The sequence below is a fragment of the Coccidioides immitis genome, assembly GCF_000149335.2.
Source record: "Coccidioides immitis RS genomic scaffold supercont3.6, whole genome shotgun sequence".
NCBI lineage: Eukaryota > Fungi > Ascomycota > Eurotiomycetes > Onygenales > Onygenaceae > Coccidioides > Coccidioides immitis.
This window is the reverse complement of record NW_004504312.1, coordinates 1,888,701-1,913,435: the sequence shown is the minus strand read 5'-3', so window position 1 is coordinate 1,913,435 and position 24,735 is coordinate 1,888,701. Positions and strand designations below refer to the sequence as shown.

Here is a 24,735-nt window from a genome sequence, read left to right as displayed (position 1 = left end):
GCACGCCAATCCCCACTAACGAATACTGCATATTTGGTACCCGGTAAATAATAGTATAGAATAGAATTAAGTAGCTTGAAAGTACTGGTTCGCGTGTGGAAAGGGATAAAATGGGAACGGGAGGAGTGGTAGGGAAAAAGTACGGCGTTAAAGGCCGATTTCACAGAAAGATGAGATGTTGGGAAGAACCCCCATTAGCATACTAGGGTATTTGGGGCTTCGGAGTGAGTTGTTGGCGGCTAGCATTGCTAGGGATATTTCCTTGATTATTATGTGAAGGAGGTTGTGTAAGAGGTGTAGCCCTGCGTTGAGCTTCCATTAATGGAGTCCTGTTGCGTTCGATAAGTGCTGCCTGTTCAGCGGCACTGCGTGAATAGGCCATAGCAGCCGCGCTGTTTGAATACGTTGATGGAATGGGGCTGGCTTGGTTGGAAGGGAAGTTCGGATAATGGGTCGCTGACTGGCCTTGTTGTTGGAAATACCGAGGTTGCGTGCCAATAGACTGCGGGTTCATGTATGGCTGTCGCTGTGGAGTTTGGACATAACTTGTCGGCCTGTGAGGAGATGCAACGCTGGGTCGCGGTTGATAGTTTGCTTGAGGCACTGGTCGAGGGTACTGTGGTTGAGGTGTTTGCGATGGCGAGAGGCCCCTTTGGCTGGTATACGCGTTTGGGGTATTTTGGCTTGGTCTTTGGAATTGCTGTAGCATCCCGGCACGAGTGTATTGGGGTGCTGGCGAATTCTGTTGATAGGGTTGTTGTACATAGCGCTGGGAAGGTTGAGGTGTTGTGGCATACCCTTGGGAAGGATGAGTCTGCTGATATTGGATAGCTTGAGACTGTTGGCGAGTAGCATAACCTTGGGGGGATTGATAATTTGCCGAAGCGTTTCTAGTACGAGGAGGAGCGGGTTGGTATCGCTGATGCGGAGCAATGTTCGGGTGTTGCGGTGTCTGGTAAGTCGAGGCTCTTGGAGGATGAGTGCTGGGAGCTGGGGAGCGGCTGACAGCTTGAGGAACCCTGGGTGCATGCTTCTGCCGAATGGTCCATTCGTCCTCTTCCATCGTGCCAGCGTAGTCAATAGCGTCCTGTCTAATTGTTGTATTTATATTTAGCTCCGCGAGCTGATCCGCGTCCAGTTTAGCAACAGCATACGGTGGTAATAACGCTACCATTGATGAGAGACTTTGCTTTAGAGCTTCAAAGGTGGCTTTCTCTTCCTCCGAGGGTACGTCTGAGAGCTGGCCAAATGCATTGGAATCGATACTTGCGAGTTGTCCAGGCGGGGGGTAAAGATTGCGCAAATGACGATAAGAATGCAAGGTTCTCAAAAGATTAGAAATCTCGTCTAGAATTTGCTCAACATCCTCGTTGGAGCTCTCAGCATCGGTTGTTTTGTCCTTTGCGGGACCGTCCATGTTTATATCTGGATCAAAGGTTTCAATCGCTTGCTGTAGATCAGCATCGTTCAGGGGCTCCGGTTCTAGCGCCGTTTTCTCGAAAAGTTGTCGCACTGGCTCTACATCGTGCAGGTCCCAATCGGGGAATAAGCGATTGAACTGATCTCTTCCACGTTTATCCCAATATGCTAGGTATTGAATGTCCTTGCGCATAACAGCTCCTCCACTATCGTAATTCGGGGCGAAGGAAGAATAAACGGATCTAAACAGCGATTCCTCTGTATCGGAGCCTGCAACCCCGCTATCTCCACCAGAGGAAAAAGAACTTGTGAATTTAGCGCGAGATATCCCTCGACCATAGTCTAACCAGTGTCCTGGGCGCAACGGTTTGTTGTTATATAGCTTTTGACCGGAGAACGTTCTCGAAGAAGCAGCTAAGATATCCACAGGCTGGAGCCAGCGCACCACATTGTCACTAGTCGAAGGCTTACTTTTTTGCGGGCGTATCAGCTGAGGAAGATGAGATGGGGATTGAAAAACCTCGCCAAAAGTTCTCGTTACGCCCTTTTCTTTTTGGAAGTGGGTCGCGTTGTATGGGATGACTTTTGAAACCCTGATGTCGCTGGGTAGAGTAGATTCGTCAATGCGCGGGGATGGCTCTCCATCTGTTGTGGTCGACATAGAACGCGATGAATCTGTTTTGGTTTGGAAGCTTGAGAAATAAGTTCGCGGTGGGTTTCCGACCGTAACGGTGAGAATGGCTCGATCTTCTCGAGGAGGTAGCACGCGTAATGGGTACGCCTGAGATGAATCATCTTGGTCTTGTCCAGGTTCAGGCTTAACAATCTGTGACTGAAGACGCCTAGTTCTGAGAAGTAAGGTGTTTAGATGCCTCTTGAACGAGTTGGCTTTCTTCGAGCGTTCATTTACGCTTAATATTTCCAGGTTCCCTGGTTGACCTGGTGATTGTACATTGTCACTAGCAACCAGCCCTGAGACTGTTTCAACATCATCAGTGAACTCTTGTAGGGATTTGTATTCCTTCTTGTTGATTTTTGATTCAATGGTTGCCCTGCCTTCTGGCTCTGATAATTTCGTGCGCTTGTTATCAGGTTCTGAGTGTGATTTTGACGGTAGAGGGTACTGGAGTAACTTGAGCTCGGAATCATACCTGCAGGGTCAAGAGGGGGTAAGTCAGACATTGAACTTCAGCTAGAACAAAGAAAACTAAGGACATTACGCACTCAGATACAACTTCCAATATATCTCTGAGGGAGATGGCAAGGGAATCATCTGCAGGTTCACCCTTAGGAAGTGTGGGATCACCAGCGGATCCAGCAGGTTCAGTTTCTTGCGCGGATGTTGGATTATGCTTTCGTTTTGATGGCGTGAGGTATAATGAGGAGTCGGTGACCGGATCAGACAGGTCGCCATTTGAAGCTGGCATCATGGGCAAGTTATTCTTCTCCATGTTGCTCTGGAGCACAAAACACCAAGGGAGCCTTTGACGGGCGGCCTCCGGACTGATGGATTAGCCTTCCTCAATTAACCTTTCCACAGACTGGCCTCCTTGCGCAAGCAAGTCAATAGAACAAGAGATCATGGAAGACCTTCAGCTTGCGACACAGATTTTGGTGCATCAAAGGTCGCTGTCTTTGGTCAGATTTCTGGTGATGGCTGGTTGATAGGTCAGACAAAAGAGGTGTGTGCCTCCAGCTATTTTCCGCGCGTGTCGTTCACTAGTTCCTGATCGCAGAGTTATTTAGACGGGAGTTACAAGGGGGGAGGCGAGAGCAACAAACCTTAGTGTTCAACCACCTGGAAAGAGACAGGAGTAAACAGCAGAATACAACAAGACCACACTGATTATCCCGCAGAACAGCACTGCTTCAGGATGACAAGAGGACAAGGACGGGCACTCTGGCGGGTTTCCTGGAGCGTTAAACTCTGTTTGGATTTTCGGCTTTGCTCACTAAGCTATGCACGTGACATTGAGCAGTTTGTGCTGACTAAGCTGAATCATTGGTGGCCGGAGCTGCGCTTGGGCAGAGAAATTTCTCCAGCATCACCACCTTCTGTGCTGCGAGTTGGCTCTGGCGCCGAAACAACAGGATCTACGGCCTCCAATTGCTAGCGATTTTGAATTTGCCGTTCGATGGATGTCCTCAGTTCATAAATCCATCCGGAGCCATCTGGCAATTAGGCCTTTTTTGTCTGTGATTCGGCCAAATGCATCGTTCTGTTGGCAACGATGGGTAACGAACCACACTGTCCTTAGTCTATTTCTGCAAGTTTAACAGCTTTCTAGGGGCCGGCCGCACCTCTATGCGATTCTACATTTTCACCGAATTGCCCACACTTGCCGGGAGCTCCCGCATTTTCGTCCCGGCCGATCAAAGTCGCCAAAATAGATCATGATAAAGGCGAATGGAAGCAGCATCATCCAGATGGCGCGAACTTACACTTCAGGGAGACTCCCTCCGATGCATTGATCTCAGCACTACAGGCCAGGGGCCTAAACATAGATGTGTCCGAACCTAAATCCTACACTGTTGACTTGTCCTGGGTCAATCCCACCGGCCCAACTGACACGGAAAGGACGGCAAGACCCAAGTCGCATCAGGGCAAAAGTAGCCCAAAACAGTCCGCTCGCTTATCATATGCAACGATAGTTGCTAATTATATCCGTTATGTCGATCCTATTCTGTCGCCCGAATCCCTGAATCTCAAAAAATACAGTCTAAGCCTCCATCCTCTCGACGTCGTTCTTTTAAAGGTATTCGATAAGAAGACTATGGATTATTTGTCTCGGAGGGGTTATTCCGCTGTTGATGTAATGACATGGGCTTGGATCTTACTGTCACCTCATCCAGTTACTGCAGCAATGCGTTTGGCCGCCTCTAAGCGGTTTAATCCCCAAGCTGAGGCGTCTTCCAGCAGCCGTATTCCTCTATTCGTACTTTTGTTTACTCTTCGTCGGAAAGCTATCAACCTAAAGGCCCTCAACCTTTTATTGACTCACTCTTGGGATATGCTTCTGGATGTTCAACCTGGCAGGACAGTGCCTCAAACGCAGGCGGGTATTCAGCTAATGCCGAGTTCTCTCAAGCCGACATGGATGGTATCTGGAGATGATAATACGGTAATGATCCTTTTTGTTCGCCTTATACGAGCTGCTCGTCGAATTTCGCCGGAAGCACTTATGTCTATCTCTGACATGTTTACCTCTGTGTTTGGTTATGATGCTGTTGCGGAGACAATGAATGACAAACGGATGCGGCGTTTGGTTACTTACTACAATAAGTTTTTGTCTCTTCTGGCTGTTCCATGCAGAGTCGAGCCGTACGCATCTACCGTCATACAGCAGCGTTCTATTTTCCATTTATTGAGGGAAATGACAAAGTTTGACCCGCCGCTACCTGTTACTCGAGAAGGTTATCACGCCGTTACCAGGGTTCAGGGTGGCCGACCGAAGCTATCTGCAGAACGCACATGGGCAGAGTTCAAGGCTAAATCATGGCCCCCATGGAAAGAGGACAAGTTGGGAATTGACGTGGATAGGGGACTTGAGGGAAGTAAGAGTAAGACGATAGGTTCTATTACGCGGATGAAGGAAGCCGGCTACTCTCCAACACGATGGGACCGAATAGCCACCATTTTGGCCGGGTGGGATATCGACGGTACTCCTACGATTCAAACCCGATGCCTTCTTCCCAAACCAAATCCTTATCGGATGAGAGATCAACATACTGTATGGTTAAAAGAGAAGCGACAAGCGAGCAACGTTGATCTACTTCCGGGCTTCAGGTACGAAGATACGTACCACGATGTCTGGGCTGCACGGATCCGTGCGACGAGGACCATGAAGGAGGCCTGGGCTTGCTTCTTGTCATGTCGGGATCAAGGTTTTCGTATTACCAACGATATCTATTTTGAGCTTGTGGAGAAGGTGATATATCACGATTATTTACAAGACTCGTCTCGAATCCGCTCGACTGAGGCATTACCGGGTGACGGAAAGGAGGTATATTCTGAGCCATCCTCTCCTCGAGACGTAATCTACGTGCCTTCGGAGCCGCCAACGGTGGAAGCGCTACTTCAGCAGATGTTTTCCCAGGAGATAAAGCTCTCGAAGAGACTGTTAGTGCTAATCTTAACCCACTTGACTTCCTTTAAGTCAGGGCTGGAGTGCCTTGCCAATAGCGATTTGCCACCCCGGCAGATTCACGCATTGACATCTACTTTCAGCTGTGAGGATCCGAGCCGGAAGAAGCATCTCGATTCTGTCCGGAATGATATCTTCTCTGCCTTTATCCGTTTCCTTTGCAGATTCCCGAGCCATGAAGCGACTTCGTTGGGTAGCTCAAGCATACCACTTAGCCAAATCTTCCCTATCGCAAGGCCAACGGAAACTCGAAATAAGGATTTACGTGATGTTGAGGACACTGTAGCCGCTGCGGGAGGGTTATCGCATGCCATTTCTTTGGTGCGGCTACGAATGCCGGAGTATTTACCAACTTGGAGCTCTCTTTTGTCAAGTTTGGCTAACACCCGGCTCCCTGTCAGTGACAATCGCCTCTCTCTCTCGACACAGCGGGCACTGGCGTGGAGGGAAGTTAGCGAAGTTTTGAATTGGATGGAAGAAAAGAACATTAGTCTTGATGCCAGCTGTTTTAACTCTGTGTGTGAAGCTCTCTCAAGGTGGCTGCTTGCCGTACAGAATAACGAACGTGGAAGAAAACCGGGTTTAAAGATTTTACAATGCATTGGGTTTAGCACCACACACATATCAACGGACTCGGAAATGGCTAGCAATGGCGTCAGCCTGGTAAAGCGAAAATTTGACCAGATGGTCCTTTCGAGGGACGGGCCGCTTTTTCCTTCAATCACTGGAGATCCTCTCGCCTTTGGCTCGCCGAAGCATCCGGCGCTGCCAACAATGTTTGCCATCCCGAGTCCATCTACACTCCATGTGTTTATTCGTGTCCTTGCCCTGGCAGGGGACTTTGAAAGTCTAACGTGCCTTCTCGGGTGGATATCTCGAAATTCGAGCGACTTGCGACGAGTAACAAAGGAGCTTCTCGGCGGGGAGAGGTCGATGCGTCGCGCTGTGACTGCGGCTCGAGTGTACCTTGAAAAGAATGCACACAATATTGATCCTTTATCTGTACCGGGGTGTGAATCATCGAGTTCGAATTTGACAACCCAGTCAAACGAAGGTCCGAGAGTAGAGTTGATGTCCTCAATGCCGAACTATTTTTTGCAAAAGGCATATGATATCGTGGAAGACTCGGATTTTCTATCGCCATGGCCCACAGATGAGGAAGTACGTCAGTATATTGCTGAGCACAAGGGCTTTTTTTAAGATATTTGCGAGAACGGTGGACCGTCCCCGATCTCTTCGTTTGTTGTACACTGTTCCAGTTGTCCGCATCACTAGTGCGGTTTTCGGCCCTAAGTTGTCACATTAATGTATATTAGGCCTTAGATCTTGTATATACATAGGCTTTTTGTATAATAGTATCTAAAACTTTTGAAATTATGAAGATGTCCATTGAACTTGATCGTGGATATTTTTTGTCAATTCCATTTGTCCCGCCTTTAGCCGCCGTTCTTGGGTTGAGCAGATCACGGTCCCCATATCCGATCGGAGACCCGCGCCGAGGGCCATACACAGAGCTTCGGACAGTACATATGGGGAGTCCGCCCAGTTTTCCTTTGAATTTCTTACAGTCTCCAGGATCTCCGCCTTCATACTCAATTCCACAACCATGCCTCCTCGAGTACTCATTTTTTCAGCTCCATTGAGGCAATTGCCCTTCCGTCAGGTGCGCGGCAACGCCACCCTCGGCACCAGCGCGCACGGTGCCGTCATCAATGTCCAGCAGATCCCCGCCCCCGGAGCTGGCCACATCAGAGTACTGCTGTTGAACAGACCAGAAGCTCGCAATGCGATATCAAAACAACTTCTTAGCAGTTTGGGGGCGCATATCGACTCCATCAGCGCTGAGAGAGGCGTGGGTCCCACGCGAGCGCTGATTGTTGCAAGTAACGTCGACGCATCGTTTTGCGCCGGGGCGGACTTGAAGGAGAGAGCGAAATTCACGAGAGAAGAGTGAGTGTGGTAATCTCCTTGGTGGTCTACGTTTGCTTCGCTTTCCTACGAGAAGATTGGCTATGCTAGGAAAGCATTCGCCTCAAAAATAAAATTACATGCTCCTGTTGGCTTTTATGCGCAGTCAGGCGAACAAGGTATTGATTAAACGCTTTTTTTCCTTGCAGAACCGATGCATTCCTCGCTCAACTCCGACAAACCTTCGCAAACCTCGAGGCTCTCCAGATTCCCACCATCTCAGCCATCTCCTCCATGGCCCTGGGCGGTGGGCTCGAGCTCGCTTTGTCCACGCATCTCCGTGTGTTCGGTTCAACTAGCATCGTTGGTCTCCCGGAGACCCGACTCGCCATCATCCCCGGCGCAGGTGGCACGCATCGCCTTCCTCGCCTCATCGGCCAGAACCGTGCTCTAGACATGATCCTCACAGGCCGACGAGTCAGCGCACCAGAAGCCTACTTCATTGGTCTTTGCAACCGGTTGGTGGAAATTAGTCCGGAGGAGCAGGCTCAGGCGGGTGCAGCGAGGGAAAAAGTCCTTCACGAGAGTATTAAACTTGCGTTGGACATCTGTGAGGGAGGGCCGATTGCGCTAAAGCAGGCTGTCAAGGCGGTTACGGGTTACGAGAGGGGGCAAGAAGGGGAGAACGAGGCGTATTTGGGAGTTGTGGATACCGAGGATCGGTACGAGGCTTTGAAGGCATTTGCTGAAAAGAGGAAACCATGCTTTAAGGGCAGGTGATGAGGTCGAGAGCCAAAACAAGATCCAAGTTTCGAGAACCCCAGTCTCTTCGCACGGTAGGCGTGGTGCTTTCTCAGGCAATTATGCATTCAAAAATGTGCCTCATGTACTCAAAAGGTGCTTGACGATTCTCTTTAGGTGGCAGTCTACGGTGCTATCGCATGATACGTCTCCCGTGGCGACGCAACAGGCAAAAAGGAATGATGTAATATGTGAAACAGTCATGATGTTCGAGGCCGAGTGGCACTCCTAAGTGGCAGAAATAGCAGCAATTAAAATGCCAGCTACACCACTTGTAACAAGTTCAGCAGTGATGACGTAGTTAGCAGTCTCGAGATGATTTATAGGTCAGCAGCACCTTTTGTTGGACCCGATAATAACGAGCCACCGCATTTTTTGGAAGGCTGTGAGGGGGAGAGAGGAAGGTTAGAAAATGGGCGTTTAGTCGCCAGTCGTTCTCCAAAAGCCATGAAAATATGCATGCACGCAGAGACATGCTGTGCATCTGGAATTGAAGTTTGCTTCGACCGAGATTCCTGATTCGTAGGAGCCAACATGCGGCTTTGCTTGACCAGCACTTTTGAGGGTGCCAGAGGAGTGTTTGCTCAATATAAACGGCATACTTCTCTCTGGTCAGTCCTACCACGCAGTCATCATCTGAGGGAGACAAGACACAGCGCAGTAGCGCCCGGAAGTCGCATTTGTATGCCTGGAGGTGCCCCACAGAGCCTAGATATCAAATAGTAGTATTGGATATATCTGTTCGAAGGGTGGCATCGCATTGTCAAGTGGGAAAGCGAGTGATTGTCCAGAACGCATGTCGATGCTTTTCGAGAGCCGGCGGCTGACCGATCCAGTAAAAGTATTCAATTCCGATTCCCGTATCCACCGCTGCAGGAGCGGGCGACGGGGCATTTTGCGCTCCGTAAATCAGCCAGTATTTCCTTTGATACTAGAATGCCCTGATGTTTGGAGACGCAGGAGGCGTGCAGGAAGCAGCAGAAAACGCGTTTCCTTGTGGTCTTTTAGCCTCTTAGGGCCAAAGCGGTGCTGCAGCCCCAAAACACCCCAAAAGTATGAGAACTTGGACATTGATAGGCTCGTGCTGGGTCACTCAGCTTTGCGCCCTCTAAACCAAAATAGGTTTAACAAGTGTGTTAGCCCGGAGTTAGCGAAGTGACTTTTAGCAGGCTGAAGGTGATGTGACTAACGAACTGGCCGGTGCAGATCTTGATGATTCGATTTACTCCAAGTGCAGCCGCATAGATGACAGCGCTGCGTGCTTTGCACTGTGAATAAATAATACCATGGGCATAAATCACCTGTAGTTAATCTTGTGCATAATGGTGTCACTATGCCATCCTCTTCCCGGTGTTTTAAGATCTGGTGTTCCTCGGCTGGTAGCACATAGCACATACAACCATGCACACATGGAGTCCGCCCCTCACGGTTGAACTTGCTTTGGATCCGGGGCCGGGAGGGACCCAGAGACCGGGGTTGTGCGCCTCGCGGGGGTACAAGAAAACGACGAGGATTGGCCGACACAACGGGATGGGCTTCGAAGCGAGAAGGGAAGTTCGCAGCCAGCGAAGACATCCGAGAAGTACGAGAGTGCCGGTGAGGTCCCTTTGACTGGTACAGGGCGGCCTGGTGGTGGTGGGGTGGGCGGTTTAAACTTAGCACCAGAGTTAAGTTACCTGTTGGTTGGCGAGCAAAAAGCGGCCCCTTGAAGAGGCTTGTACCAGGGTGTGTGTTCTCCAGAGCAATGCCTCATTTTTGACTGGACCGGACAGGGCTGTGCGGCTCTTGCAGGAGCCTGGTGGGAGACGGGCGGTATGCACATCCACCTTTTCGTCGCGATGGTTGACTCGTGAGGGCCCACACCCTGATCGACCCTAAACGCCCGCGCCGTCTCAGCTTTCCCGCAGACGATGCTGAAAGGTGAGTAACTCTCGAAGGAGGGAACGTTGAGCGGGTGGTGGAAAACTCACTTCTACCAAGCTTCAGGCGAACCGACGGCTTAAGGATGACGGCCGATTAATGACTTACATGTTTCCCATTTCCGAAAAACGCTGCCTCTCGGGCGAAGTCCTCCATGGTGCCTCCGAGCAAAGCGTGACTCTCTGCGCTTTTTGCATTCAGGCACCTGACCAACCACCGCCGGGCGGGTTAGCTCAATGACGACTCGTCACTAACGCGTTCTCTGGCCCTGAGTCCTTCGTCTGCTCACAAGACTGTTTTGCACCGGAGTCAGGTTGCTGCCAGGGGCATCTTGCTTTGAATTTGTCCTACCCTGTACCGGCCTCTTGCTTGTCAACAGGGCTGGGATGTGGCGGCCATCTGATAAACGTATATAGTATTTAAACACCTGCCAGTTTACCCGCCTGATGCTTGGAGGTTTATTCCACTTCAGGATTAAACAAACATCGCAAAAATGGGCTCGACTCACAGAGAAAGGCCCCGAGTCAAGGAGTTCGGATTGTCGGAGGTCTACACTTCCCAGGACCCTCAGGTCGAGTAAGTGTTGCTGGCTTACCTGTTGTCACGACCAGTGCTAACAGTGTATGTTCTTAACCCTTCCAGCGTTGTATTTGTCCATGGCCTTAACGGATCAGCGTATGCGACGTGGGCGACAAAGAAGTCCGACATATTTTGGCCCGCAGACCTCCTCCCTCGAACACTTCCAACTCAACAGCTTCGGATTTTGACATATGGCTACGATGCTAATGTCTCCGCGTTCATGGACGGAACCTCGAAAGATAAAATACACAACCATGCCGAGCACCTAGCAGCCCACCTCTTCGCCAACAGAAATGTGAGCACAAGATTCTCCCCTGGAAATGGCATACCCTCTCGCTGACATACGTTTAAAGCTCAATGGAGCGGTGGATAGACCGATTGTCTTCATATGCCATTCCCTCGGTGGCCTGGTAGTTAAAAAGTGCCTTACGTTTTGCTCTAGAGTAAGGCACGAACACATTCAACATCTTCGATCTACATACGTATCAACTTACGGCATCCTGTTCTTGGGAACCCCGCATAACGGCTCCGATGTTGCCAAGTTTGGCAGCCTGCTTCAGTCGATATGCGGCGCTGTATTGCCAAAAAAATTGTTTGATACATCGCCTCAACTAATTCAGAGTCTTAAAACAGATAATGAACATCTGCAGATCATTAACCGTGACTTTGTTCAGATCATAGATAGATTTCGAATATATTTCTTCCATGAGTCGAAGCCCATGGACCTCAAAAGTACTCGTGCTTTTATTGTGGATGAGGCTTCTGCAGCCCCGTTGATGGATGGAGTGGAACGCATGGGGATCGAAGCAGATCATGGCAGCATGTGCCGATTCGAAGATAGGAATTCACCTGGCTACGAGGCGGTATCTGAAGCCGTTTTTCGTTATTCAAGGGACGCCCCCAAAATCATCCCCGCCAGGTGGGCACAGGAATATAGGGAACGGGCGATTGAAAGACAGGAGGAGGCGAGAAGACTCTACGGTAAGTCCTCCAGATGTTCACTCTTCAAAACTATTGGTAATTCTCAAATCTTCATTAAAGGTTTAAATGATCCACTGGGAGGAAGCCTGATTTCCCTACAAACAGAAAAATTTGATTCCCTAGGTAAGCTGCTAATCTCTGTCCCACCCTACTCCATCACTATTCAGGATGTGTTGACTTTCATATAAACAGCGAACAGCGTGTCTACCCTTTTACCAAATCCGCCATCTGAGATAGGAGAGATCCCTCAATCTCAGGACCCAGAAAAGGATCCCTTTATTCGCGTTGTGCCTCCAGGTTTCCACCCAAATTCTACCTTTTTTGGAATGGAAAAGGAGATGAATGAACTGCACAACCGTCTGTATAAGGCTAAAAAGAGGGCAACCGGTACCGCTTCAGTTCTCCTATATGCGGTTCCGGGCGCCGGAAAATCACACCTTGCGCGACAATATATGTACACCTATCAGTCTTTGTACCCTGGCGGCATCTTCTGGATTGACTGCAGAACGAGGGAGTCACGGTATAATGGTATTTGGCAGATTGCACAAATGGTGGACGAACTAACAGGGGAGAAAGAAAGCCATGACCCTAATTGGGGGAGCACTGGTGTCTATGTGGACAGTGTTCGAAAGTGGCTTGGGTCAAGGGAAAACTGGCTCCTCATTTTCGATGGTATCTCCTTTGAGCACAGCAAAGATATTGATGAATTCAAAAATGTGCTTCCCTATGCAAAAGAAACGGCCATCATTTACACGTCCGTCGATCGCAGTTTGAGCAAGAAGCAGAGGCTCTTGGAGCCATATGGACTCGAGGTTAGACGTCTCGCGGTTTCGGACGCATGCAAACTCCTCTACAAAGATTTAGGGATTAAACATCCCACCTCTAGGCAAGAGAGGAAGGCCATTGAGTTGGTAAATTACTACCAGTGCTTGCCTCTTGCGATTCACGCGATTGGTCATCGACTGAGGGCTTCTGGAAAGGCTTTGGAGAAATACAAATTTGGTTCTCATCTAACGGATGAAAAGCTGGCCGAGCCGTTCCGGGATATCATGAAAGACTTGGCCGAGTATCAGCATGTCGAGGCACTCAACCTCATAAAAATTCTTTCTTTCTTTGGGCATCACATTCCGGTCGGGATGTTGAACCTTGGGAGGAAAGCTCTTAATGCATACAGCGTTGAGATCCGAACCAGCGATCGAGGAGGCAGTAACCAACGGCATATCGACAATACTTTTACCACACTCATGAGGTACGGGCTGATTGAGAGAACATTATACTTGTATTCGTTGAACGATAATTTGGGCGACTCCGGTACTTTGGTATACTCACAGATGTCTTCCGATGCTGACGATTCCCATGCGAGCGACAACGATAATTTTTCCACCGCATCACGAAGCACCATAGAGACTGTCAAGATCCACACCGTCGTCCAAAAGTTTTGCCGTGACGAACTAACAGACCAGGGCGAAAGCCATTACTATTGGTGGCTCGCCCTCGCAACCGCGCTGTTCTGCCTGTCCTACGACAACGCGAAAGCCCAGATGCGGGCTACCAGGGGTTCAGGCCTGGCAAGGGACTACAGGGAGTATTTGACCCATGCAAGGCGCCTAATAAGCCATTTTCCGACAAAGTTCACGGGAGTGGCCATGAGCCTGCGAAATTTGCATGCGACGTTGAAGAAACTGGAGAGTGATATGCAAGACGAGATTGAAAATCGCTCCCCAGGATCTTCGCAGGAATCGTTCCGGAATCAGAAATCAATTTTTGACCGAACAAGCAGTATGTCCTCCGTCCCGGACACTCCTGATAGCCATACATCGGCATCCGCTTGGCCAGAAGGGTTCGAGGAAGTCAAGTCAGAGTCGCCTGTGGATATATATTTTCCTCATCAGATAGTACCATCAACCACGGACCCAAGTTTACACATACCTATCATAGCCGAAGAGGTGGAAAATCCAAGGGAGATCGAAGACGGAAGTTATACCTCAGGGCTGTCTCGCGTTCCATCACAGAACACTGAAATCCCGCAACTTACAATAGACGAAGGAGAAGAAGGGGACGAAGAGGGATGGCAAAAGGTGGAAAAACGCCAACGTGGTTGGATATCAGCTCTTGGTCGATTGCGAAGAGTCAAAGGTAAAAAGAACCTTGGGGACTTTAGACCTCGAGCGACCGTCTCGGTCACAGAAGCTCATGCTAAAGCCGAGGGCGCTATCTTGCCTAAGCCCTCGATAAGATCGATAGAAGGAAGATCCGATGCCGAGTCGTCACTCGCCGCAGTGCATCATTCGAGCCCCCCTCCTACCCGCGGAGGCGGAATTAAGCCTGCTAATCGGGCTGCTACTCAGAAAGACAACAGTCAAACTTACGCTTATGTTTTGGCTAATCAGCCAAACACCTCATTTGCAAGACGGTCTGCTCCCTCTCTGAGCAACCAGCAGCCTCCTTCAACGTCTTACAGCCCGGAGCTCGCCCAAGGCCGGTTAGAAACTCGCCGTGAGAGCATGCCTACATCAGGCCAGATGGATCGACCCTTTGACGCATTATCTCAGTCTACCCATAGCGACCCTGGCATGCCCGTGTCGTTTAGAAAGTCACCTAATCCCAATGTGCGCCACCAATTCTCGGGTTCCGCCGCGCATTCTCGAAACTCGTCAAGATCCACGGATCCTCCCGACAATCACGGTTATACACCTCTAGATCCGTACGACCCCCAAAGGGTCCTTGGTCCTAACCCCATGCCTCTTCCCTACCAGAGAGACATAGCCATTACATACGGGCCACAACATCCTGCGTTGTCGAATCTCTCAAGAGCGGCGGCTCCTCCTTCGCCCTTGGCGTCCCCGCCCTATATGAATCGGCCAAACTTCCCAATGGGCTATTTGCCGGCTGGCTATTCGTCGCAGCCCATGTCTCGCGACCACTCGGCGCAGTCAGAGCATTCTCTACGAACAGAACCTGCTAGGTTCCCGCCTAACTTCTCCCCGGCCCCTAACCCTTCTCCGTTTGGATACCGCGATAGAGCGCAGATGCCTTTCGTTGATACCAGGCGAGTGCAGCACATCATGTTCGGGCCTGGGGAATCGGGAGCTGACTCGTCTACAAATTCCCCTGTATCCTTTGAAGCGCCGGGTATGTCACGGGGCCCATCGGGGCCGGGTTTGATGGTGAACTCCGGTGATGGTATGAGTCGGAGTCTTGTGGAGTTTAGTCGTGTCCCAAACACACAGCATATCCAGTTCGGGGAGACCAACCCTGTTAATGTGGAAGCGGCTCGTAGGCGCGCAAGAGCGCCATATCCGAGTCACAATCTTATTCCGACCGGGAGTGACGACGCGCAGCTTCAGATGCTACTCAGTGGGTCGGGAGGGCCTGGATTCAACGGACCACCCCAAGGTTGGCAGAGGCAAAGAAGTGGGAGTTCTCCTGTGTCGCGGCACGACCTGAATGGGTTTGGTGTTCAGTTCCAATGAAGGTAATGACTATCTGATTATTACTGCACGATGTTTATGTTACTTGTTTTCAGGCCCTTTGAAGTGGCTGGATTTTGGAATACCTGTTTGTGGTTGGCATACATTAAGTATAGGGCATGGTTTTTGGACAGCATAAAAAATTATGTCATAGCAGGATAAAATACACCATGAAAGGGTGGAGGGGGATGCATGGAAATGTTCTTGATGGGCCTTGGGGTTTATATACTACATTTTGTTTTGGAGGGATACTGCAAGCTATGAGGTCATTTGTTATGGGTTTGGAGTTAGGACTGGTGCTGATCTTTAATATATTGTTGTATTGTTTTAAGGCGTTACTTTTTTTTTGGCCCCCACCTCCTGTTTGGATATGAATAGAGAGCTACATAATGGAAATAACACTGGCTTGAGTAAAATAGCATATTGCATATTGAATATTTCAAAAGGAGCTTATCGAGAGCTATATCTGCATGTAGGCCGTTGAGGCTTCGAAACTTTCCTCCAGCTCCTGTTAGTCAGCAAACCTAGTGAAGGGGGCGAGATTGGCGAACGCCAACGTTCATGACGTCGTCGGCTCTGGAAGCTTGCCAGGATTCGCTGCGGAGCTGGGAATGGCGAAAGTGAACACGGAGTATAAAGGCCCATCTCTTGCTTCAAGAAGGACTTCCCTCAAGATCCCAGTCCAAGCCGTTTTAAATCCTCATCAGCATATATCTGCATCACGGTGTGTTACCAAGTTGACCAGAAGAATTGTGTATGTTCCCCTGTTGCCGCTGCTGCATGTATACGAAGCGTTGAGCTGCAATTTGTCTGAAGAATAGACTGCTTTGGCAGGTGTCTAACATCACATTAGGCCCATCTCCACCAACATGGCTTTTGTTGCACGTTTCTCTCCAATTACCAGATGCTCTCTTGCACCAGCAAGATCAGCTATCTTTGCGGCTTCCAGACCAGCTCTCTTTTCCACCACTACCCAAAGAGCTGATAGAGGACCCATCGAACTCACCAAGGATACCCTCAAGAAGGCAGATAGGATAGTGTCTAATGCTGCCGTGAGGGGAATAGAAAAGGGCGGTATGTGAACGGTGGATGACCAATGACGAAAAAGGGTGGACACTAACTAGAAATACAGAGGAGGCGAGTCACAAAATCAAAGAGACTTTCAGCCATGGCGCAAAGCGAGCTGGGCATGAGGGAACGAAGGCTGCTGAAAAGGGGAAAGAGGCCGCTCAACAGGCGAAAGAAAAAACCATTGATCTGGAGGAGCAGGCGAAAGCGGAGGCGGAGGAACTGACCGGGAAGGCATAATTTGAACACAGAGCCGAGCCGACGAAAGTTTATCGATGTATGAATGTCCCTTTGTGTCGGCTTTTGGCCTTGCCTGACAATTGAAATGAGATCACGATGTATTATATGTATCTTGCAGTTTTGCATCTTTAGATGTCAAAAGAATTGACATCGAATAACTGGAGAAAATGAACCAAAACTCATAATTCGTTCAATCCGGTGGCGGAAGCATAAGCACATATTCCCTCGTACTCAACCCGAACTTCAAAACGTCCTTGTCCATAAGTTCCATATACCGTCCTGGAGGCGCAGCGTCGCCGTTGACACTTGATCCATTGGCACTTTCTAGATCGATCAAATATGGCCTGACGCGTCCGTCTCTGTCACCAAATTCATTCCGCTTTTCAACGTATCGGAATTGAATCGCGGCGTGCTGCTTGGAGCAACTTGGATGATCAATAGGTAGATCTGCAACAAGCCTCTCTCTTCCGATGAGCCAGCAGCTCCGTGCACCTAATTCCACTGTTTCTAACAAATCTTCTCCTTTGAACACGTAGAGTCTCCATGCATTTTTGGCAGGAGGTTTCCTCGCCTCTGGTGGTTCGTGGTATTTAAGAACGATGCTCCCTTCGCCGACTCTAACCGTATTTGTTTCTGCGGCCAAACGACCTGTGTTCGCGAAGTTCGGCTTCTCTTTGTCTGGCGCCGGAGTAGCTACTTCTGAGAGCTCTCGAGGAGTTTTGGAGAAGGCGTCATTCTGAGATGGGAGGGGTTTTCTGGATCGTTTTGAGGAAGGAGATATATTTCGCGAAGGTGAAGCGGAATCATGACGTCTCGGATGACGAGGTCGTGGTGATCTGCTTGAATCACGCCCATCGCGTCGACGCTCTTTCGAACGTCTGCGGTGTCTCCGCGAAGAATCCTCATAAGGGCTTCTCGAACGGCTACGGTCTCGGTAAGACCTGCGATCCTTTCGATCCCTAGAATGCCTTGAGGGTCTCAAGCTGGAGACCGATCGTTCCCGTCGATGTTTGCCCCTATTTGACGATTTGTCCTCTCTGTCGTGTGCCCTGCGATCCCGACCTCTGCTTCGATCTCTGGCTATGCGGGCTTGGTTGTCAGGCGAGTAAGAGGGCGATTTATGCCGATAGCCGCAAGGTTCTTCATCGTCATATCTGGGCATCTTTTGCAGGGAAAAGGGTCAAGTCGCTGTCCCCTGGAGGAATGTTGGCGGTCTTCAACCGCGATTCACGTGGAATGTCTTGAGCACGTATGGAAAATTACGCCGTTACCGCTTGTGGAGGCCCATACAGCGGCCCCTGGGAAAGTAACGTTAGTTAACTAAAGCATACGCGAATTATTATATAAGCGCGAGTTGGGTCATCGGGGTCCATTCATGCTGGACGATCCGCTTGCAAAGCCGGGAAGAGGGGCGCTCTCGGGATGCACGCACAAAATCGTCGCTGGTTCTGCCACATTGTCCAGTGGGCGTCCATGTCACGGTTCAGCCACTGATGCCAATCACCAGCATGTAGTCATGTTCAAAAAACCGTCTCTACTCTGCTCCTGTTGTGGCAGCATCCAGCTGCTCAACTCGCCTTCCTCGATTTCGCCGCAATCGGCCACCTCATCCCGACGACGTCCGCATCCGTTTCGACTGCCTAGGCGCTTCGCCCATGTTCACAGCACGAACCCTCTTGGTCCTGAGAGGGACTTCACCTGGCCAACTTCCCCTACCTTTTCGCCATACGAGTTATTCAAACTAGAACGGACCGCTCCCTATTCGAAACGGCTTTTCTACGAACTTGCCAAAATCTACCACCCCGACCGGCCATGCAATGGGCATCCATTGTGCAAAGATCTTCCGGAATCAGTCCGCATGCACAGATACAGGGTCATAGTGGCGGCTCACGAACTCCTTTCCGATCCATCGAAGCGTGCAGCATATGACAGGTATGGCGACGGATGGCATCAGCGCCGCGAGCTCTTCGGCGTTCATGCTAAAAAGGAGCCCCGCCAATCCACCACGGTCCGCTATACCCACGGCAGGAAGAATTCTGGTGAAGACATATTTAGAAATGCTACCTGGGAAGATTGGCAGGAATTCTACGAGAAACGCGATGGACGACCGAAGCAAGCCCAGACGGTGTCTCATAGCACGTTCGCGTCGTTTTTATTCCTCCTAGCGCTGTTCGGTGGCATTGGTCAGGCAATTACCGTTGGAAAATATTCGACGTTTGTACAGGACAAAGTGAAAAGTGTCAATGAAAAATGTGGACAATTGCTTGACGGCCGAAGACATGACACTAGGGAGCATATGAGCTCCCAGGATGCCAGGGTTCAGAGTTTCCTAATGAAGCGAGATCCATCGGGCTACGGGTTGAAGGAAGAAGAGGAAGAAACCTACCGACGCCTTCTCGGTGCACATCGGACTACTGATGTTATAAATGATATTGACTCGATGAGAAATGAGTCAGAATAGAGGCGATGCGGGTTTACAGAATTCCCGTGGAAGCAATATTATGATTTTGGGTATTGTTGGCGAATCAAGGCGAACGGTGGGATCTCCGCTCTTACATAAATACTCTCTACCAGGAAGAATACGGTTGCTATGGATGTCGACCGGGGCCCGATGATTTCCAAATCTATACGGTTTGATATCGCGTATATATCTTTGGCCTGAATCAGCTGCTGAACTTCCATTGTGTACATACAAGTTTACAAATTTTAACCGGACGGGTGTCGGCTATCTCATTTTCTTCGTTTGTGATGTTGGAGGAATGCCTTTTCTTGTCCGTAGAAATCTTCAAACCACGGTATTATTGGTTTTCTCACTGCAGCATATTGGGCACTGGCGAAGTTGAGATAATAATACGATATTTCACATAACCGGAACGATCCAGTACCGCCAGCCATGTACTCCGTAGCCGAACAAAAATGTCTGACAGGTGTATTCGGTCTGTGCCACTTCAACAAGGCAGGTTTTCCAGACTGTACTGTTCATACGACGTACATACTTGCTTGTTCTATGTCCCGATAATCTCGCTATGCCCTTCTAAAAGGCATGGTCACAGTTTGCAGCAATGCCGTCTGTGCTACGAATTATGGAGCGAGTGAATCCGTTGACTCCCCCAGCCAACTGACTCGCCAAAATCAAGCTCAGGCACAACCTTCCAGCGCAATGGTGGCTGCGGGACCTGGAAGGCTATTTGCTAACGAGCTTGTCCTCTCGGGGTAAAGCGCAACACCGAAAGTACCAGCCATCTTACCGAGTCTACAGGCAGGGCCCACGCAGGCTTAGTTGCATATGGAGAAGTGAGGTACGAAAGAAGTCCAGAGCATCCCTGCCGGAGCACATGCTTAGTCCCACCTTGCCGACGAGCGCGAGGGCCACTGTCCTCCGCAGCAAGAGTCCCTAGTACGGGGGTTTATCTTTCTTTTCCGTCCGTCGAAGAGCCTTGAAAGTAGGTCTCTCCTTGAAATAGCGTCCGTCTTTACCCAAGTCCGCGCAACTAAGACGGCAAGATGGACCGAAAACTCAGCTTCGCTCTTGTCCGACAAGTTTTCCAGCGAGTTCCGCTCGTCCTCAAGACCGTCGCCCTCAATCTTCTTCGCCTCTCTCCCGCCGGAGGAAAGCAAGATCTCAAGCTGGAAGTCTCCGTAGGATTTATTCGATCCTTCTTCAACTTCTCTGCTTCGTCTCTCCAGATGCAAAAGCGGAGCGTGAGAGACCCCGGAAAGAAAGGGTACATGTGGGTATCGGCAGTGACGATGCCAAACCCCCCCGAGAATGACGTGCTCCAGGCATTGTTGAAGGCAATAGAATATCATATGGACGGTTCGGAGACGTACGAAGTTCCGAAGGTGTGTGATGTTGAGGCAGAGTGGAATGGATATAGGCAGGGAGCGCATGCGAGGACTCCGCAGCCAAATATTTCTGAGGAGGCTAAATATGCAAGATTGATGGAAGATGTTAACGAGGATCTTACCATTCTTTATTTCCATGGCGGCGCTTATCAGTATGTTCCTTCTCCGGGAAACGCTTTGTCTGAGTTGGAATTACTGACGATGAATGCAATTTGCCCAGCATGATGGACCCATGCACCCATCGTGGAGTGACGACGAAATTATCCAAACTAACCGGTGGCCGATGCTTTTCCGTTCGATACAGATTGGCACCTCAAAACCCGTTCCCAGCCGCGGTATTAGATGCCTTGGTCGCATATCTGTCTCTCATCTCTCCTCCTGAGGGTGCTTTCCACGACCCCGTCCCCGCAAACAAGATTGTTCTAGCAGGAGACTCGGCAGGCGGTGGCCTCTCTCTTGCTCTTGTACAAACCCTTTTAACACTTCGCCGAATATCTCCTACTTATACCATTCACTTTCATGGCAAGGACATCCCCGTTGAACTACCCGCTGGCCTGGCCTTATCAAGTCCCTACTGCGATATCACGCGATCTCTTCCATCAGTATACCGTAACTCCAAATATGACTATATAACTCCTCCTCCACAAACGCCTGGGTCGCTCTATGAGCCGTATCCATTCCCGCCAGACGCAACCTGGCCTACAGACCCACCGAGGGTTGAGATGTATGCGAATGCCAGCATGTTTACCCATCCCTTCGTTTCACCTGTTGCCGCTCCCAAGGACACATGGAAAGAGATGCCGCCTATCTTCATAACTCTTGGAGAGGAGTCACTCGAAGACGAAGGTATATATCTGGCGCGCAACATTCACCGCGCAGGTGGTACTGTGGTGCTAGAGCGCTTTGAAGCTAAACCACATTGTTTTGCACTAATTCTGCCCACCACAGAGGCCGCTAGGCTGTGCTTTCAGAGTTGGGCCGAGTTTTGCACCTATGCAGTGCAGGGTCAGGTGCAGAAGACAGGCAAGGCGTTGTTCCTGGATCATGCTGTGCGTCATGTTGAGAGAAAGGAGTTGGACAGCTTAGGAGATCTAAGTGAAGAAGAGGTGCAAAGGAGGGTGGTTGAGGGGAAGAACTGGAGGTTGGATGGCGAAAAGGAGTTAATCAGGAAGTGGAATAAGAGGGCAAAGCTTTGAGATTTGGGGTCTTTGGCCTTTGATCAGGATGTTTGGTGGTGTTTATGGCTTTGGGTTAATTGAAATAGAATTCCTGCGGGCGTAGTGGGCGTACGGGTGGCCCTTTAGAAGATTGCGTAGATACCATACAAGTAACAGCATTTAAATGATGTAATTTAATCATTGTTGATTGTATTCCAACCGGCGCTATCGAATACATATGCAGTTACAAAAATGTAGCTAATAAATCTCCGCGGACTGTAAATATATCGCGCGGGTATCACATGTGCTCTGCCAGACGATTTGCACCAGAATATCAATGGATGCGTATCCAATTTACCCCAAAACTTAAAAGAATCAAAACATCCAGGACGAGAAGGTGAATAAGAAGCATATCTCTCCCCGGTTTTTATAAAATAGTGTCAGCGTTCATGCTCAGGTCCGGGTCCGCTCCCACTCCTACGCCCACGCCGCCGCCGGTGATGCCATCACCGCCACCACCAGGCTCCCACGCAGCATTTGGCCGAAAATGCCCTTGTGCAAGCGGCTCTCGCCTAAAGAACTCCGGATAAACGTCATGGTTGTATCTCTGTATCCAATTCTCCCCGTACCATTCATCCCCATACATCCAATCATCGAATAACCGATCCCACATCCCTAGTGATACACCAACATATCTCACACATGAAAAAATGGTGTCTCGAATTGGTACCCATATCGCTGAGAGATGGAGCCAACGCCATATCGTGTGAGGAATCGCGGTGGGCCACTCAGGGTCTCTAGAAGCGATAAAGCGTGGTTTGTTGAGGAAGGAAGGGTGGTAGCGGTATGTTTCGATGATTGCTTCGAAAATCTGCCATATGAAAATGATTATAAGGGACCATCCCAGTCGGGTAAGTCGCTGTCGTCCTGTGTCCGGGTCACGGCGCCAGATACGAGGGATTGGAATGGCAACGTAGCGCAAGCCATCATCGTGAAAGCCACACGATTCACACGTTCCGTCTCTGTGAATATGGGACTTGGTCTTTTGAAAATCCTGAGATTGGCGAGTAGCAAGGAGTGCAGCCTCTTTTACAGCCTTATCCTCGAGACTAACAAGGCCCGCTTTGGCCTCATTGATATTCTGAACAAGTGACTGGAGCTTAGAGTTTAGTCGGTCGATCAAAGCCTCTTCGCTCTCTTGGTCAGCTCTGATCTGTTCTAGAGCATTCTGCTCAATGGTTTCGACCTTTTTTGACGGTTTTGATTCGATGCTACTCGTTGATGAAGATTCCAGAAGTTCTTCGAGCGATTCAATAGTATTGCCTCCAAGAGCAAACTCGCCTTTTCCAGATTTTACCTCTTCAAGCACCGCGGCTAATGCACTCTTTGGCAAATGTGGCCTCTCTAGTTTCATCAGGGAGGTGCGTTTTCGCCGTACTTCTTTCGGAGAAGGTTCTTTCTTCTCTTCTACCGGCTCTGGCTCTAATTTAGGAGGTGCCTCTCGTGGAGGCAAGGCGGCTTTCGACGCTTCTTCTGGAGGGTTATTAGGCCGTTTTGTTAAAGGAGTATCGATCCAGGCCCCCATAACGACCGGCGTCTTTGGGTTAAGTGGTGTATTAGAGACAACTTTTGCTTCTGGGGTATTGGTGATGCTTGGGCTTTCCTTCCGCACGAGTCTTCGTAGGAGATCTTGGGAATCTTCCTTACTGAGTACTTTGGGCTTTTCGTAATCCATACTCGTAGGTATTACGGCAGGAGATCTATTTTCCACTTCGCTGCGCGACGGTTTTGTTTCTTGTTGCTTTGGAGGAGAGCGAGCTGCAAAAACAGGTTGACCTATTGGTTCCAGCTTCTGCACTTCCTGTTGATATTGTAGGCCATTCCGAACTGGAGGGCTATTGGAAATCTGCAAGGATTGGCCTGTAAAATCGAAAACATCATTCTCCGAATCATGATACAATTCCAGCTCTTCTGCATCGGCCATGTAGTCACCCTGTACTTCCTGCTTGGTTCGATTTAACCAATCATTCGTAGCTCTACTCCGTGTTCCCCATGTTCTTGGAATGTTTAATGGTGGGTTTCTGCCTTCGTCGACCATCCCATCCTCTACTCCCTCTTCTTCCCTCTGAATCTCCTCGTCTCGGCGGGTTAAGTTATCAACTGATAGAGCTGCCTTCGAACCCATTCTCGCCCTGCTAAACGCTGGTTGCTCTCCGCCTCGCATCCGCTTCAAGCGCTGCTCGTCTTTCTTGCGTTGAAGTGACCTCCTTCGTAGGTCCTCGTCCGAAACCTGTTCTAGATCATCAGGTTCATATCCGTATGTATTTCCAGCATAATTCCCCATTCCTATATCACGATGTCGAACACCTGGACTCGGAGAACAATTAAACATCTGTTCATCTCGTTCGCGCCTTGAAAGGAGGTCAAGGTCGTTTTCATTCAGATGCTCTGGCAAATTATCCGTGTCGTCCGTCCGTCGATATGTCTCAACGAATTCATTCCGGGGGCTAGAAGCTCGGGATGCAGGAGAAGTCACTGATGGCTTTTTCCCCTTCCCTTCTATTGTATACTGTCGCGGGCTTCGTTTGGAATTATCCGACGCGCTCGAGCGCCCGGCAGTCGCCTCAAATGCGCCAGTGAGGGTTCGCGTCTTGGTAAAGGTGACCCGGGACCTTTCGCCATTCCGAGGTGATAACGTAGGTATTCGGGAGGTAAACGAGTCGGTTCTCAGGTGTGAAGATCGATTTCTGCGGGGAGACAGATTGCTGTCGGCGTCGCGTTCGTCCAAGCTCTGCTGGAGTCGGTCGAGGTTCGACATGTCGGGCGGAAACGATTATAATAAGCTGAGGATATAGATTAAATACATTGCGTCAAATCCAGTGCCTCATCGCATCCTTTGGACCTCTAGCTGTCCAGTGGCAAGTCTACCCTGCCTGCGCCCTTTGGTGTTATCGCCCAACACTCGCGTCAGTTCCTTGTCCGCCAGATTGATACGATTTGTCCTAAAAGGGTTTAGCGGGTGATCTTAACTGCACAAACTTGCTGTTCTGTCTATCCAAGTCATTAGCTCATAACAAAGAACAAGGAATAGGCAGCTCTACTGATTCATAGTGTTGCCCAGTGCGTGTTTCATTGATAGTTATTGATGGCACGGATTATTGGCGAATCCACAATGCTTGTATGACATTATTTACAAACAAG

General features: G+C 49.8%; 10 protein-coding genes across 10 annotated transcripts; 6 read left to right on the top strand and 4 right to left on the bottom strand.

Annotated features, from left to right (window-relative positions):
* Window positions 1–202: 202 nt before the first annotated feature.
* On the bottom strand, window positions 203–3,269 carry CIMG_03679 (uncharacterized protein; the record flags this gene model as incomplete). Its single annotated transcript, XM_001244237.2, has 4 exons — window positions 3,202–3,269; window positions 3,010–3,145; window positions 2,644–2,901; window positions 203–2,570 (listed from the first exon to the last, which is right to left on the bottom strand). Exons 3-4 carry the CDS (start codon window positions 2,868–2,870, stop codon window positions 203–205), a joined length of 2,595 nt encoding a protein of 864 aa, XP_001244238.1. The 5' UTR covers window positions 2,871–2,901; window positions 3,010–3,145; window positions 3,202–3,269.
* A 212-nt stretch (window positions 3,270–3,481) lies between these two features.
* Window positions 3,482–6,945, top strand: CIMG_03678 (uncharacterized protein). Its single transcript, XM_001244236.2, has 2 exons — window positions 3,482–3,654; window positions 3,708–6,945. Exons 1-2 carry the CDS (start codon window positions 3,559–3,561, stop codon window positions 6,762–6,764), a joined length of 3,153 nt encoding a protein of 1,050 aa, XP_001244237.2. The 5' UTR covers window positions 3,482–3,558; the 3' UTR covers window positions 6,765–6,945.
* A 160-nt stretch (window positions 6,946–7,105) lies between these two features.
* CIMG_03677 (mitochondrial methylglutaconyl-CoA hydratase) lies at window positions 7,106–8,616 on the top strand. Its single transcript, XM_001244235.2, has 2 exons — window positions 7,106–7,514; window positions 7,682–8,616. Exons 1-2 carry the CDS (start codon window positions 7,171–7,173, stop codon window positions 8,250–8,252), a joined length of 915 nt encoding a protein of 304 aa, XP_001244236.2. The 5' UTR covers window positions 7,106–7,170; the 3' UTR covers window positions 8,253–8,616.
* A 746-nt stretch (window positions 8,617–9,362) lies between these two features.
* Window positions 9,363–10,312, bottom strand: CIMG_03676 (uncharacterized protein; the record flags this gene model as incomplete). Its single annotated transcript, XM_001244234.2, has 5 exons — window positions 9,363–9,381; window positions 9,468–9,574; window positions 9,671–9,884; window positions 9,950–10,186; window positions 10,302–10,312. The coding sequence occupies 5 exons, from the start codon at window positions 10,310–10,312 to the stop codon at window positions 9,363–9,365; spliced, it is 588 nt and encodes a 195-aa protein (XP_001244235.2).
* Window positions 10,159–15,226, top strand: CIMG_03675 (LipA and NB-ARC domain-containing protein; the record flags this gene model as incomplete). Its single annotated transcript, XM_001244233.2, has 6 exons — window positions 10,159–10,193; window positions 10,260–10,769; window positions 10,836–11,067; window positions 11,126–11,753; window positions 11,814–11,876; window positions 11,946–15,226. Exons 2-6 carry the CDS (start codon window positions 10,687–10,689, stop codon window positions 15,224–15,226), a joined length of 4,287 nt encoding a protein of 1,428 aa, XP_001244234.1. The 5' UTR covers window positions 10,159–10,193; window positions 10,260–10,686.
* A 514-nt stretch (window positions 15,227–15,740) lies between these two features.
* On the top strand, window positions 15,741–16,725 carry CIMG_03674 (uncharacterized protein). Its single transcript, XM_001244232.2, has 3 exons — window positions 15,741–15,977; window positions 16,077–16,297; window positions 16,356–16,725. Exons 1-3 carry the CDS (start codon window positions 15,835–15,837, stop codon window positions 16,529–16,531), a joined length of 540 nt encoding a protein of 179 aa, XP_001244233.1. The 5' UTR covers window positions 15,741–15,834; the 3' UTR covers window positions 16,532–16,725.
* Window positions 16,722–17,693, bottom strand: CIMG_11166 (FHA domain-containing protein SNIP1; the record flags this gene model as incomplete). The annotated part of the gene is made up of 1 exon (XM_012358262.1): window positions 16,722–17,693. One exon carries the CDS (start codon window positions 17,691–17,693, stop codon window positions 16,722–16,724), a length of 972 nt encoding a protein of 323 aa, XP_012213685.1.
* Window positions 17,694–17,945: 252 nt separating this feature from the next.
* CIMG_03673 (uncharacterized protein) lies at window positions 17,946–19,405 on the top strand. Its single transcript, XM_001244231.2, has one exon. The coding sequence runs from the start codon at window positions 18,048–18,050 to the stop codon at window positions 18,990–18,992; it is 945 nt and encodes a 314-aa protein (XP_001244232.2). The 5' UTR covers window positions 17,946–18,047; the 3' UTR covers window positions 18,993–19,405.
* Window positions 19,406–19,799: 394 nt separating this feature from the next.
* On the top strand, window positions 19,800–22,715 carry CIMG_03672 (lipase/esterase). Its single transcript, XM_001244230.2, has 2 exons — window positions 19,800–20,529; window positions 20,598–22,715. Exons 1-2 carry the CDS (start codon window positions 20,036–20,038, stop codon window positions 21,571–21,573), a joined length of 1,470 nt encoding a protein of 489 aa, XP_001244231.2. The 5' UTR covers window positions 19,800–20,035; the 3' UTR covers window positions 21,574–22,715.
* On the bottom strand, window positions 21,962–24,352 carry CIMG_03671 (uncharacterized protein; the record flags this gene model as incomplete). Its single annotated transcript, XM_001244229.1, has 1 exon — window positions 21,962–24,352. The coding sequence occupies one exon, from the start codon at window positions 24,350–24,352 to the stop codon at window positions 21,962–21,964; it is 2,391 nt and encodes a 796-aa protein (XP_001244230.1).
* Between the last annotated feature and the right edge of the window lie 383 nt (window positions 24,353–24,735).

Excerpts from the sequence above, each read along its gene's own strand:
- CIMG_03678 (XM_001244236.2), top strand. The coding sequence starts at position 3,559 with ATGTCCTCAGTTCATAAATCCATCCGGAGCCATCTGGCAATTAGGCCT. Across the intron at positions 3,655-3,707 it reads CGTTCTGTTGGCAACGATGG|GGGCCGGCCGCACCTCTATG; the intron begins GTAACGAACCAC and ends ACAGCTTTCTAG.
- CIMG_03677 (XM_001244235.2), top strand. The coding sequence starts at position 7,171 with ATGCCTCCTCGAGTACTCATTTTTTCAGCTCCATTGAGGCAATTGCCC. Across the intron at positions 7,515-7,681 it reads GCGAAATTCACGAGAGAAGA|AACCGATGCATTCCTCGCTC; the intron begins GTGAGTGTGGTA and ends TTTTCCTTGCAG.
- CIMG_03674 (XM_001244232.2), top strand. The coding sequence starts at position 15,835 with ATGGCGAAAGTGAACACGGAGTATAAAGGCCCATCTCTTGCTTCAAGA. Across the intron at positions 15,978-16,076 it reads AAGTTGACCAGAAGAATTGT|GCCCATCTCCACCAACATGG; the intron begins GTATGTTCCCCT and ends ACATCACATTAG. Across the intron at positions 16,298-16,355 it reads GAGGGGAATAGAAAAGGGCG|AGGAGGCGAGTCACAAAATC; the intron begins GTATGTGAACGG and ends CTAGAAATACAG.
- CIMG_03673 (XM_001244231.2), top strand. The coding sequence starts at position 18,048 with ATGTTCAAAAAACCGTCTCTACTCTGCTCCTGTTGTGGCAGCATCCAG.
- CIMG_03672 (XM_001244230.2), top strand. The coding sequence starts at position 20,036 with ATGGACCGAAAACTCAGCTTCGCTCTTGTCCGACAAGTTTTCCAGCGA. Across the intron at positions 20,530-20,597 it reads TTCCATGGCGGCGCTTATCA|CATGATGGACCCATGCACCC; the intron begins GTATGTTCCTTC and ends CAATTTGCCCAG.